The 14,020-nt window shown below is 41.5% G+C and overlaps 2 protein-coding genes across 3 annotated transcripts; both read left to right on the forward strand.

Moving 5' to 3' along the window:
- Nucleotides 1-1,387: 1,387 nt before the first annotated feature.
- On the forward strand, nt 1,388-8,350 carry lgi3 (leucine-rich repeat LGI family, member 3). The gene is made up of 9 exons (XM_035164974.2): nt 1,388-1,904; nt 2,737-2,808; nt 3,397-3,468; nt 4,742-4,813; nt 4,905-4,976; nt 5,634-5,803; nt 5,901-6,065; nt 6,155-6,245; nt 6,617-8,350. The coding sequence occupies exons 1-9, from the start codon at nt 1,702-1,704 to the stop codon at nt 7,344-7,346; spliced, it is 1,647 nt and encodes a 548-aa protein (XP_035020865.2). The 5' UTR covers nt 1,388-1,701; the 3' UTR covers nt 7,347-8,350.
- A 511-nt stretch (nt 8,351-8,861) lies between these two features.
- Nucleotides 8,862-12,956, forward strand: chmp7 (charged multivesicular body protein 7). 2 transcript variants are annotated; one of them, XM_035166445.2, is made up of 10 exons: nt 8,862-9,428; nt 9,509-9,683; nt 10,487-10,672; nt 10,775-10,908; nt 11,247-11,295; nt 11,387-11,506; nt 11,585-11,683; nt 11,782-11,839; nt 11,932-12,142; nt 12,234-12,956. In XM_035166445.2, the coding sequence occupies exons 1-10, from the start codon at nt 9,166-9,168 to the stop codon at nt 12,280-12,282; spliced, it is 1,344 nt and encodes a 447-aa protein (XP_035022336.1). In that variant the 5' UTR covers nt 8,862-9,165; the 3' UTR covers nt 12,283-12,956. The 2 variants fall into 2 exon arrangements, with proteins under 2 accessions (XP_035022336.1, XP_035022335.1); XM_035166444.2 differs by having other exon boundaries at nt 8,863-9,428; nt 11,932-12,162.
- The last annotated feature ends 1,064 nt before the right edge of the window (nt 12,957-14,020 follow it).

The raw sequence follows: 14,020 nt of genomic DNA on the forward strand, positions 1-14,020 counted from the left end.
GATTACATATATGTACAAATGTCCCTCTGCTCCGTGCTGTGTTGTAACAGTGAGGGGTGACAGACAGTCCGTAGTAGGGTCAGTCTGTGACAACACAGTGGTTGTGTAGGAGGCTGGTGATGCCTGGCACTGAGGCCACAGCTCTGACATTCAGCCACTCGCCGACCACTCCACTGCCCTCTAATCCCTTTATTCTATGGCCAACAGCGCCACCTCCTGTCATATCCCAGTACTGAGAACCACCAGGCAGATTCTTCTTTTCAGATGCGTTATCTTAAACAAGAAACCTTTGTTGCTCTCCAGATTAAATACATTTGGCTTAGGGATGTTTTTACTTCTCACCATATAATCATAAAAATGCATATTGGATCATCTAAAAAATGCAACTTTGTTCATATTATGAAATTATTGTAGCCGACTGATGTGTCCTGACACATGGCACAGTACTTGTTATATCAATCAATACACAAATTGTTTTGATTTGAGAATGTTCAACAGCCTCTGAGATGGGAACCTGAGACATATCTTCTAATCTGAGAGGATTATTGATAAACATACCAGTCAGGTGACAGAGATCGATCAGTGAAATATTCACTGTCTGATAAATCATTTTAGTGTAAATGACTAGGTCACTGGGGGGCTGGAGCCAATCATTGGCCGAGAGGCGGGGTACACTCTGGACAGGTTACAAGCGTATCACAGGGGGCCAACGAACAGGAAGCCAGAGTACCCAAGAAAAACTCCTGCAGACACAAACATGTAAACCCCACACAGAAAGGCCTGAGTCTTGCTGGGATTCAAACTGGGAACCCTGTTTCTGTGAGGCGACAGCGGTACCACTGCACCACCATGCCGACCCCAGTGCTGTTATGATGACAAAATAATAATGTAACTTTATCTGATGCCTGAGAAGATTGTTTTTCCATCATAGTTTGTAATTGCTAATCGTAATAATCATAAGACTGTAATCATAAAAATCATGTGTGAATATCTTCCAGTGAACTGATCATCTTTGTATTTTTAACTGTTGAACAGAGAACAGAGACAGTGTGTGTGTGTGTGTGTGTGTGTGTGTGTGTGTGTGTGTGTGTGTGTGTGTGTGTGTGTGTGTGTGTGTGTGTGTGTGTGTGTGTGTGTGTGTGTGTTGTACCTACAATGCCTTCAAAAAATCTCAGCACACACACACACACTGACACATGAATACATTAACACACGTTCCCCTGTGTTCTCTCATGACTGCAGCAGTTTGACACCTGATAAGAGCAGAACACACAGACTGCTGATGGTACAATCTTCACATCAGCACTTATGTGTGGCCCACCCCCCCATCCACCGACCCTCCCATCTCCACTCATGTCCCATCTCCTCCTCTGCCTGCTGCAGCTGTTTTAAGGCTTTTCACAGTAAATAATTCATTGTCAGCGACGCTGCCCACAGGTCGTAGTGCGGAGAGAGCAGCCCTGCTCGTCATTCCTGCAGTGTGCACTACAGAGGCTGCACAGATCCAAGGGAAGCTGCAGAGCACCCACACCCACCCAGGATACACTATACCTTTACTCCATCCTTCCCTCTCTCTCTCTCTTGCTGTCTCTCTCAACTCTGTTCTCAGCATCATCAGAGCTGCTGGGGTCGTTGCCACTTAAGGAAAAACTTCAGGAACCTCACTTCTCACAGCTTCCCTTTTTCTGTTCCTGCCTAAGGATGATGGAGCTGGGACCTAGATGGATGAGGCTGATCTGCGTGTCCCTCCTGTGCCTGTATCTCTGCCTGCCGAGGGAATCGACCGCCAAGAGAGCCCCCAAGATACCCCGCTGTCCTTCGACCTGCTCTTGCACCAAAGACAGTGCCTTCTGTGTGGACACCAAGGCCATTCCCAAGAGCTTCCCCCCTGGGATCATCTCTCTGTGAGTAGAAACAAAAATAATGTGTGCGCTTTTCACTCGCTGAAAGCATGATAACCTGTCTCAGCAGCATGTAGGCTGGTACAGATGGCTACATCCCTGATGTCACCCTCCATTATGTAATGATGCATAAAAACCCTACTTGTCTTATACAGGACTGAATATATATGTTTCTTTGTTTCTTGTTCCTTGATGCAGTGTATTTGCATTCACAGAGAGATGCTGAGCAGCCAGAATGACATAATGATAATAAAAAATAGCGTCCCTCTGCTTGATGCTGAACTTAGTTGAGGGAGCACAGCAATAAAATCCTGCCGAGCTCCAGGGAGGAATACTAACAATAGACTCAGTATCTCTCTGCAGGAGACCTGCTTCTCCTCTGAGAGATTTCATCTTGAAGAGAGTGCGCTCGATAAATGAAGTGTGTATAATGAAATGGATAGATTAACACTTGATGGGAGGGGAAGGGGAGGTCAAGACCACCCCTTTCATCTCATATTGACTTCCATTGCCCCTGGATTGAACACTGGGTTTAAAGAGTCAAGGGAATACAGGAGCACGGGCTGATGGAGGTGCCCTCATTCTACAGTAGAGAAGAAGTAAAGAAGTGGAGAAGGAAGTTATGTGCCCTAGTTTTGAAAAGAGTCTCTCCTTCATATGTGAACTGTAAAGCTAGAAGTGTCCTGAGACAAGAAGGAATGTAAAATGACTTGATTAATGTTGAGAAAAGAAAAGGTTCCACTATGAAACACATGACACTCCAGAGCTTTGGCACTGCCTGTGTAATCTGCATGTTATCACCAAGGAGACATGATAACTGATGTTGTCTGAACAGGACCATGGTGAACGCGGCCTTCACTACAATCCCAGAGGGAGCTTTCTCACACCTTCACCTGCTACAGTTCCTGTGAGTTCCTCCACCCGACCTAACGTTTCAACTCAGTATCTGTCTCACAACAAGTTAGTTTGCCCTTATCTGTAAATACAGTCACAAAACTTGATATCTCAGGTACGTCTCCACACGGCTGATACTGTCGCACACTCAGACGTCTGTTGTTTCGCAGTGACAATAACAGGACTTGAGCTGCTGGAAATGAATGGTTATTGAACGCACTGGTGACATAGCAGTAATAAGTGTAAAGTGGCTCTGTAGCAGTGTCATTGCCGATGACTGACTCCCTTCAATTGTGCTCCAAAAGACAAAGGCCTGTTTGTCTCCACAGATGGAATCATGAGAGTGTGCTTGTGTGTCCTTGTAAACTGTATTTATCTTATAGTTCAGCTGTATGGTTTTCTTTATATGCTGTGAATGTTTATCGAGACCACAACTAGTCTTTTCATTCTTCTTCTTAAACATTTCTAAATTTGCCCAAAACAAATTGTTATCATTTTGAAATTACAATCAGTTTCTTATATATTTCACTTTTTAGTTGGACACACACAAGACCATCAGTATGATTTGATGATTTGTTTCATTATTCCCTCTTTTCTACAGGCTCTTGAACTCCAACACATTCACCACAGTCTCTAATGATGCCTTCGCTGGTCTGTCTCACCTGCAGTACCTGTGAGTGTCTCACCTTATGGTACTGAATCCAAGATCCTCACTGTGGTTGCAAAATCTATAAGAATTATATTGATATATATTGAGCCTTTGTTATATTGCTATCAATGAAAATGATATCGCAATAATCATTGATATTGTTTTATTGTCCAGCCATACTACTTAATTTACACTTACAAATTAAAGGTTACATTTGTTAGCCGTAATATGACCCTTGCTGAGGTCAATACACTGAGGCGTGTTGCTGCTACGGCCTAATTTGGTCTTGTATGACCTCATGTTGGAAAAGTTTGAACAGATGTTATTGTATACGACAGTGAGTCAGTTTTCTGACTGTGACTCTCATCTTCTTGTGCCACACCTAAATTATATTTTAACAATTACTAGTATACTACAGTCGCACCGAAGTAGGTTAGGTGTGCTTGTATTGAGTTTTTGAGCTATTTTATCTTTTTTGTTGTTGTTGTATTGTTTGCTTTTGTGAATGATAAGTCACACTAAGTCTCGGCAGGTTTGTTTCTGCATAGGGTGAATTGAATGAACGAGAGTCAGTAAGATTTAAGGACCGGACTCTGCAGTAGAGCAAAGAATGCCAAGAGTAAACCTGAAAATAAATCCTCCTACAACAGTGAGCACACTGCAGCTGTAGTGTGATGAAGCTGCATATTCCCTCCTGTGGAATTGATGAGCTTTACAGAGTAGTTAGCTGATTGCCTGGAGTGTGCAGCTCTCTGTGATGGCCATACTTCAGGCTTGGCACTGTGTCTTTGAATCGCCGCCACTACCGGCGCTACCCGCTGTGAATTCGAATAAAGTCATATTTTCATATCCAGCGACCTCCAGAACATCTGCTGCTGCTGTATGTCCTCAACTATCAACAGATAATAATACAAAGACAGGGCAGGATCAGATGGTGCAGCACGCAGAGCTTCGATTTATCACATTACTCAAAGACAGAACATGAGCTTTTACCATTAAGAGTCATTTAACTTCCTACTTTTCTGTGGCCAATACACAAATTATATGAGTGCCTCTGAGTTATCGAATACAAATGAAAAAAAGTTAAATATCTTTCTGCATTATCTTCATTTGTTGCCAACTCAGATCTATGTATTCCTTAAGATAGTGTTCGACATCCCCCAGAGGCCTGCAGTGAAATAATGACTCTCACAATCCCACTCTTATTGTATTCTCATCATTACAATACAAACAGAAACGGCTTTATAAAATGTGTTGCATCTCTCTGTCATATATGAGCAATTCCTTCTCCTCCCAGGTTCATTGAGAATAATGACATCCAGGCTCTGTCAAAGTACACCCTCAGAGGACTCAAATCCTTGACTCATCTGTGAGTATTTTTCGCGGGCGAAGACGCTGAGATTCTTTGGCAATTACTGACTCTACAAGCCAGACATGACTGTTTCCTCTTTTCCTTTCAGATCTCTCTCAAATAACAACCTGCAGCAGCTGCCCAGAGATCTCTTCAAACATCTAGAGATCCTCACAGATTTGTAAGTGAGCCCACGCTGAAATCTAAAACAGTGACGTCCCGAGAGCTTTGCCCCGACAATGTGTCACGACAAAACACTGGTCCGCTTGGGCTCCCTGAGGCTTTAGTGGAGCGCTGCACTCGTCTGAAAAACTGTCTAGCTCAAGAGTGTGGCTTGTTTCTAATTTAAACTACGCTGATTTACTTGTTTTGCCGTCCTGTAAGATTTTGATGGTTAATTTCAATTTCAATTTTATTTGAATTGAGCCAACAAACATTATCTCAAGGCCTTTAACATATTAAGGTTGAGACCTTGCAGAGGAACCCAACAGTTCCCACAACCAGAAAACGCTTGGCGATGGTGGAGAGAAGAAAACCTCAGGGAGAAACCTCGACCAGTTGGGGTGAGCAGAGAAAATAGGGGAGAGAGAAGAAAGAGAGTGGGGAAGAGAACAGGTACAGAACAGCTGTGTAACTGTCATATTAAAGCTCCGTCAGACTTGTTACTCTAATGAAAATAATAAGAGTAATACTTTGGAATACTTATGATATTAAGAAGAAGAAAAATGAGAAGAAGAAGAATAGGAGTGAGAAAAAAAAAGAGAATGAGAATGAGAATAATATTTATCTATTTTTATTTAGTTGTTATCTGATACACTCTCTCTTGTGTGTTCCTCAGAGACCTGCGGGGGAACTCTTTCCGCTGTGACTGTAAAATCAAGTGGCTGGTCGACTGGATGGAGAAGACCAACACCTCTGTTCCTGCCATCTACTGTGCCAGCCCCTTTGAGTTCCAGGGACGCAGAATCCACGACCTCGTACCACGAGACTTCAGCTGCATCAGCGCAGGTTTTACTTGGTCTCTGCTGAACATTGTGATTGATCTGAAGCCACAACATGACTTCCTGGTTTCTAACTTCTCTCCCACTGGTTTTCCTTCCCATAGATTTTGCTGTGTATGAAACCTTCCCTTTCCACTCTGTGTCTGTGGAGACGTATGAGTTTGGTGGAGATCACTTTGTGGCCTTCGCTCAGCCTGACTCAGGCTTCTGTACTCTGTATGTGTGGGATCATGTGGAGCTGGTCTTCAGGAGCTTTCACAACATCACCTGCAAGTTATTATGAAATAATAAAAATGCCACATTTCCATGTTTAAAAAAAACAAATTATAATTGTTCTTTTTCCTGTTGGGTGTTGCAGCTCGCTCTGCTGTGTACTGCAAACCTGTGGTGATAAACAACACACTTTACATGGTGGTGGCTCAGCTTTTTGGCGGATCTCATATCTACAAGTGAGACTGGATCATTTGGCCTTAAGTCTTTATTTGTCCTCTTTGTGAAGCCCTGTGCAATGGCTTTTTTGAAAGGTTTAATAATTATTGTTATTATTATTATTATTATTACAAGACAGAGGGAAAGCTTGGTTCGGTCCAAAGATAAAAAAAGTAAAACAAAAAATCTTTTTTTACAGGACATTGTGTTCTAGACTAATTCAGGTGCAGTTGTCCCATTGCACTTTATGCTAAGATAACAGTTAAGAAGTTTTAACGTGAGAGTGGTATCAATCCTCTAATCTAACTTTAAACAAGGAAGTGAAATGCCAAACTTCATTTTATTTTGTTAAGCTTCAGGAACACTTTGAAAACTTTTGATGTTGTCACAGGTGGGAAGAGGGTCCGCTGCGCTTCGTGAAGATCCAAGACATAGACACCACTCGTGTGAGGAAGCCCAACTTTGTGGACACCTTCCAGCTGGATGAAGAGTGGTACTTCATTGTGGCAGACAGCTCCAAGGCAGGCTCCACCAGCATCTATCGCTGGAACAGCAATGGCTTCTACTCCCACCAGTCCCTCCATCCCTGGCACCGGGACACCCACGTGGAGTTCCTTGATGTGGCGGGAAAGCCTCACCTCATCCTCTCCAGCGCCTCTCAACCACCGGTGGTTTACCAGTGGAACCGAAGCCAGAAGCAGTTTGCCTTCCACTCCCTAATCACAGAGCTGGCCGACGTGCAGATGGTCAAACACTTCTGGGTGAGGAAAGTTCTCTACCTTTGCCTCACACGCTTCATTGGTGACTCCAAGATCCTCCGCTGGGAAGGCCAGCGTTTCATAGAGATCCAGACTCTGCCATCTCGGGGCTCGATGTCTGTGTATCCTTTCACTGTGGGCCTCCGCCAGTACCTCATTCTTGGAAGTGATTTCTCCTTCTCCAGAGTTTACCTGTGGGATGACCTCACGCAGCGCTTTCAGCCCTTCCAGGAGCTCAACATGAGAGCACCGCGGGCGTTCAGCTTGGTCACCGTTGACAACAAGGACATTCTGCTGACCGCCAGCTTTAAAGGCAGCACCCTGGCCTACCAGCACCTGTTGGTGGATCTCAGCGCCAAGTAGACATGTTACAGTACAGTCAGTCGCTGAGTATATAATGTGCCAAATAAATGAAAGACTGCAAAAATGTTTATGCCATGTAACTAAAGACCTGCTGTTATAGTTCATGTTTTAAGAGAGGAAACTGATTGAATGATTAATCTCTTTTTATGCACTGTCCCTTAAAATATGAATGAAATGATGTGAACATTTAACATGCCAACATAAGTGTCATCATATCACTGCTTCTGCCAAACACATGTTTAAGCCATGTATTTTTGAAAGTACTATGTTGTATATTGTACTTTACTAATGTGAAAATGATGTGCATGTGCATCATCTGAATTATTCACTGAATGACACTGGAAATTATATCTAACTGTAAAACTATTGAGGTTTTGTAAATTACACGGTGTCGTTTAACTGTGTAGCCTTTTGCATGATGCTGTACACATGATATAACTATGTAAACAAGCAATACTTACAACTGCAATAATTTAAATCATTGTGTTCATCTTTGTATAAAAGATAGTTTAAATCTGTTTCGGATTCAATGTTTGTTCTGCAATAATAAGATGGGATCATGGCCTGAGCAGACTAAACAAAGGCCCCCATATTTAAATGATAATGCGAACTGACTTAAATTTTGCTCTGTTTATTTTTATCATTTAATCTTTGAATGAGACATTCCTTGATTTTGTTATAGTGCCAAATCCCCAAATATTCTTTCAGTTTAAGACAGAGACTATTCATTTTTTTGAAAACATGGGAAATTTTAAAACAACTGCACTCTTGTCTGTATAACTTATAGCAATTAGACCAGTTAATCAATTCAAGAGGCATTCTATAAAAAAAAGGACATTTGTGGGAACTATAACAAGATCAGAGAATGTATATTAAACCCTCTAATGTCATCTTCTTTTTCAATACACAGTCACAAGCTGTATCTAATTGTTGCTGTGTACATTTGCACATGAAAGGGAGGGTGGGATCTGTGTATGATTAAATCCTCTTTATAGCTCTTGTTATTAGTTGTATGTGGTTCTAACTGCTTTTAAAAGACCATTAAGAACACCAGCAGACACAACACGACTTTCTGTTGTACAGACAGACAGACAGACAGACAGACAGACGGACAGACAGACAGACAGACAGATAGACAGACAGACAGACAGATAGATATAGACAGTGCTTCACAAAGAAAAAACACAAGTAAAAACACAAAAAATAAATAACAATAAATGAAATAAATAAAAACAAACTCCTTAAAGAATCAAAACACTTATACATACATAACACAAATACAATTATAATATAGAATATCTTATTCTAACATATATAATGATGAATAAATAAAGAAAAACGTACAGAAAACAAATTATTAAAAAGTAAAGTTAAAGACAAAATCTCATCGATCCTCGTGCTTTCGAGCAGAGTCATGGGTGCGCTTGTTTTTTTTGGATTCAGTACTTCCGCGTGGGCGGAAGAAACGTAATGGCACGTACATGACTACACACCGCCCTCCCGCACGGTCCTGAGCTGACAGATGAAGCGCTCTGGCTCCGCCGTGTGTTGTTGTTGACATGTGAGACGCTAGCTGTTAGCCACACTGTGATGCCCCGGGCTGAGGGGAGCTTTCTGTGGCGGCGGCATGTGAGCGAACCTCCACCTCCACACCCTGAGCTCAGTGACGGTCACTGGTAGGTTTCTGTTTCCTGGTGAGGACAGCGAAGCTAAGCTAGGCTAACACAACACTCCCCTGGTTCTGAACCAGCTAACATTAGGCACCACTCCTGTCTGCGGGGTGTTGCTACGTCTACAGCTAACGTTTAGCTTCCTACCAATGTCTAACTCCGCCGACATGCCGCTGCCACCGGACTGGGACGACGACGAGCGGATGAACTTCATGTTCTCCGACTTCAAGGAGAACCGGGACGTGGACACGACGGACTGGGACAGTAAGACGGACTTCTGGACGGCTCTGGTCCTGAGCAGCTGCAGGCACCAGGGCTCCGTGTGTGTCCGCCTGCAGGAGCTGAACCACAGCTTCAGGAGGAAGGAGAAGTCCCCGCTGGGCTTAGCCACGGTCCTCCAGTCCATGTCCAGGTAGACACAGCTCCTTGCTCCACACGTCTCAGGCTCGGTCCGCTTGTTTATCCCACTGTCTGCGTGCTTTCTCCCGGCAGGTGTGGGAAGATCCAGAGGGAGTCTGAGTTCGCAGCTAACGTGGACTGTGGCTGGGTGTCCTGGGGGGTGGGCCTGCTGCTGGTGAAGCCCCTGAAGTGGACCTTCTCCACTCTGCTGGGCAGCGGCAGCACGGTCCCTCTGGAGGAGTCGTTTGTGGTCATCGAAGTGGTGAAGGTTGGTCAAACCCACTGTCTGTTAACAATGAGATTCAGATGCAGCAGCAGTGTCATAGAACTTGAGCCTCCATGATATTGGTCTCTGTTATTGCAGTAAGCTACTGTACATTAAATGTATCTGATTGTTGCTTATATTATTGTCTGCTAAGATTTATATTGCAGCAGCACATTACACTAAGTCAGATTTCATATGCATCTAAACAAAAATGTTATATATTAGATATGCAAACCGCTGTGGAAAACTATACTAATAATGATATATTTTATATTTAGTGCTTTAAACAATTCTCTGAGACACGTTACATTGGTTAAAACAGATACAATCAAACAAAAACATCATATTCAATGAATTAATAATTAAAATGCACCTTTATAATTAGTATGATGAAATAACTAAAATTGAATTCATTCCCTATCTCTTTGTTGAATTAAATTTCTTCTTATTATGTATTTTATTATTTTAACAATGTAATAATAACAATCTGTTTTTATTATTTAGTCATACTGTTGTGTTGTGTTGTGTGATGCCTAAAGTTTTTATTTGTACCCATGTTTGTCAGCTATTCAATGTTTCATAAAGTATTTAAAGACAAAACATTTCAATTACACATCATTTATCACAAATTCTAAACCTCTCTGAAGAGGTGGGTTTTAATGATGTTAATGAAGGTGTGTCAGAACTGCAGTCTCTGATTTTCAAAAACAACGTCGATAGGTCTTCCTTTTCCTGTCTCCTTTATCGTAATGAGACCATCAAGATGGCAGCTGCTATAATATTCTAATCGATCTTGTGTTTTCCAGGAGAAAGCTGCAGAACTGCTCAGGGTCTACAGGAGCAGTGAGTTTGCAAGCCGCTCCGTTCTGTCGTTTCAAGAGCTCTGTACCCTCTCCTCTGGAGTCTGTGCTGACGAGAGCACCCTGTGCATGGCTCTCCTGCAGCTGCAGAGGGACAAACAAGTGCTGGTCTCACTGCACGAAGGCGAGAAGGTGTGAAGTGGGACCACGTCAGTCCACAAACTGTTCATTTGTAGTATTTAGAGGCGTCTTTGGTTAGTAATCTCCCTCTTTCCTTCTGTGTTTTCCCCACAGATAGTAAAGTTTTGTCTGCCAGGGCAGGACCGCGTCTCTCCAGTCAGTGATGTGGATATCGGAGTCTACCAGCTGCAGCACAGTGAGAAGCTGCTGGGGGAGCGGGTAGAGAAACTGGGCCTGGAGGCTGACAAGTAAGTCGTCAACCTGGATATGAACTTCAAATAGAATGTTTAGTAGTAAACTGGTAAGTATTTGTAACCAAGGCAGTCAGTTTGAGCCAAAGTCAGTGGTATTGAACCTGTAAGAGTGTGGATTCATCATATTATATTATTATTTCAGAGAATCACATTTAAGATGGTATATTATATATTCAGAGTGAAATTGCTCATCTTCTGAAACAACCTGTGCCTTGTGTGCAACTTGATTCCTGAGTCATCCATTTCCAGGCATTGGAGTTTGAGTCAGGCAAGATGGATTTCACTGCATTCTGACAGTAAGACTCTAACTGCTTTACATTATCTATGTGCAGGTGCAGAGAGGAGGCAAAGCTTCTGCTGTCGGAAGGGAAAAAATCACAGGTTTCTACCAATTTAACTTGCATAAAACAGATTTTCACTAAGTATCCGATCCAGTCAGTGCAGTTGGTTATATTCATCATGTATTCCACAGGCCCTGAGGTGTTTGAGAGGCCGCAAGAGGGTAGAGAAGAGGGCAGACAACTTATTTGCCAAACTGGAGACAATCAGAGGAATCCTGGACAGAATCGCCCAATCACAGACTGATAAGATGGTAAAAAACGTCAACACTCTTTCTGTAAAGGTTATTGTCAGTACTTACAGTGTGTGCTGTCTGTGCTGATGTCTGTAGGTTATTCAAGCATATCAGGCTGGAGTGTCAGCCCTCAGAGTCTCTCTTAAGGACGTGACTGTGGAACGTGCAGAGAACCTTGTGGATCAAATCCAGGAGGTATTGGTAGATTTTAAGACAATTATTACTGTATTTGATCATTTTGATTGAATATTTGTCTTAAGCACCTTAATAGATCTTTTCTATCATTTCAACAGTTATGTGACACCCAAGATGAGGTGAATCAAACTCTATCCAGTGGGGTGACCAGCGCAGGTATGCCTTTGCGTTATTGCCATATGTTTTATACAGTGGATTGTTTATATGAATATCAATGAGAGCTAAATTTGTAATGTTCTTTTCTGTAGATGAAGACATGGATGAGTTGGAGGAAGAACTGAAGTCTCTGCTGGACGAGTCAAAGCCAGAAACAATCGCAGATTTACCTGAGGTTCCAACAAACCGCCTGCGTCCCTCCGGGGAGTCCGTTCTCTCTGGTGACCTGTTCAGTTCCCTCCCCGCCGTACCTCACGGACTCTTGAATATTACCACTGAGCAGCTGGAGGAGGAGTTGAATCAGTTAACACTTACAGATTCAGGTTTGCACTTTTTATATCTCTAAATGTCATATAAATGTCTTTAAGTAACCCATTGTCACCTCTCTGTCCAGGCTTTCAGCTGCAGAAAAGGACATCGCCTGCCAAGAGATAAGAGCCTGAACAGTGATGACATCACAACTCTCTGCATTAACATATCAACAAAAACTGTGTCTCTTAAAAATATTCTGTGAGCCACAATTCATAGAAGATTTAAACTAAAGCACTTAAGTACAACATAAGCAATTTGCTAAATCATAATTTGATTTGAAATGATAGTTGAAAAATAAATTTCAGAATAAAAACAAGAGACTTTCCTTCATTTAATGAAAATAAAGAAATCCACTTATTCTGGTGACATGCCAAAAATAACTTATAAAATCTTTCATAAAGCAACTTTAATCAAAAATCAACTTGACAGCTCTCAGATCTGCTCCATTATCAATATCTGGAGGCTCTCATGTCAAAGCATTTTAATATTTTAAAATATTCTACACTATGACATCACCATCAGGAATGCATTGTGGTATTTTTGACAATAATAGGAGGAGAACAGTGTTTCTGGTTTAATGTGTCTGTTGATAGTAAATGTCCCTCATTGACAGTCCTGTAAAGTGTATTAAGTGGCCTTCTGAACTGTAAATACGAACAGAATATTCTGCCAAATGATTTGTAACAACCATATGTATAATTGACCCCACTGCAACACAACATACTGTATTTTTGTGAACAGAGACGTCTCCTTTAAGTGAGTCAAACCAAATATCTTGGTCAGAATAAAGTTTATTTTAAACATTTGTCTGTTGTTGTATTTGTCGTGAGCAGATACGGAGCTGAGGAGGAGGAGCTACACTCCACTTATATCGTAACTTTGGTTGTTCCAGGGATGCAAATAAGTCGTATTTACCAGCAGTGGACGCAACAGTCACTGTATGATAATGAGAACAATGGCAGACGTGTCTATAATCTTAACAGACAACCTGTAATATAAAACTAATGCTTGGTCTTTGAGCTTCACAGCCTTATGATACAGGAAATGTGCATATTCAACTGTATGAGATGATTGTACTAAATGGATTCAGATCATAATATGAACATATTATTCAATAATCAATCGTTGGTGAATGTAATATTTTTAACATAACTATTTATACATATTTATAAAGATAGGATACAATGAGTATTTTTTTTTTTTCTCAAAACAACTTTTGTCTGAGTATTTACAGTACTTTGGCCAACAGGGGTCACTATCATTCAGATATTTCTGACTGAAACAAAATTAACTCTTATAGCTTTACTGGTAGTTTAACACCCAACCTCTTTTTTTAAATCTATGAAATTTTAAAAATAATAACGATAACAATATTAACAATTCATTATTTCTTATGTCTAGTGTTTATAAACTGGATTCACATGTAGTAAAGAAAGCTCTGCTACGGAATTGTCAGGCTTCGTGCACAATATCTTTGACCTGATACAAATTATTGCAAAACATGCGTAGTTCAATTTAAATCAACTATCAAACATGAATACTCTACACTAGCTCTGCATCTACAGAGAAATTGAAGATCAGGAGACTGAAGTCTTAAAATAAATGTTACCGGAAATATTACAAGAAAAGACTTGTAGCAGTGGCAGAACAGGTTGAAATAGAGACCAGGTTTCAACTATGCTGGAGGGTTGAAAGGCAGAAAACATTTAAATGCAACATATCACTAAAGACTGAATAATATAATCAAAGGTGAGACTTTCTGATTTATCTCTGCCTGCCAAATCCTCACCAGGGATACTATTATTTCAAGATTTACAAAGTGTTCTTATCAAATGTCCTCTTGCTTTCAGTGAGTTTGGTGTTTATTCA

This window comes from Hippoglossus stenolepis, chromosome 9 (genome assembly GCF_022539355.2).
Source record: "Hippoglossus stenolepis isolate QCI-W04-F060 chromosome 9, HSTE1.2, whole genome shotgun sequence".
Classification (NCBI taxonomy): Eukaryota; Metazoa; Chordata; class Actinopteri; order Pleuronectiformes; family Pleuronectidae; genus Hippoglossus; species Hippoglossus stenolepis.

What these genes read in the sequence shown, in the direction of transcription:
- lgi3 (XM_035164974.2), top strand. Translation starts at nt 1,702, where the DNA reads ATGATGGAGCTGGGACCTAGATGGATGAGGCTGATCTGCGTGTCCCTC. An exon ending in CTGTCTCACCTGCAGTACCT is followed by an intron (nt 3,469 to 4,741) that starts GTGAGTGTCTCA and finishes TTCTCCTCCCAG; the next exon opens with GTTCATTGAGAATAATGACA. An exon ending in GGCGGATCTCATATCTACAA is followed by an intron (nt 6,246 to 6,616) that starts GTGAGACTGGAT and finishes ATGTTGTCACAG; the next exon opens with GTGGGAAGAGGGTCCGCTGC.
- chmp7 (XM_035166444.2), top strand. Translation starts at nt 9,166, where the DNA reads ATGTCTAACTCCGCCGACATGCCGCTGCCACCGGACTGGGACGACGAC. An exon ending in CAGTGGGGTGACCAGCGCAG is followed by an intron (nt 11,840 to 11,931) that starts GTATGCCTTTGC and finishes TCTTTTCTGTAG; the next exon opens with ATGAAGACATGGATGAGTTG. An exon ending in GTTAACACTTACAGATTCAG is followed by an intron (nt 12,163 to 12,233) that starts GTTTGCACTTTT and finishes CTCTCTGTCCAG; the next exon opens with GCTTTCAGCTGCAGAAAAGG.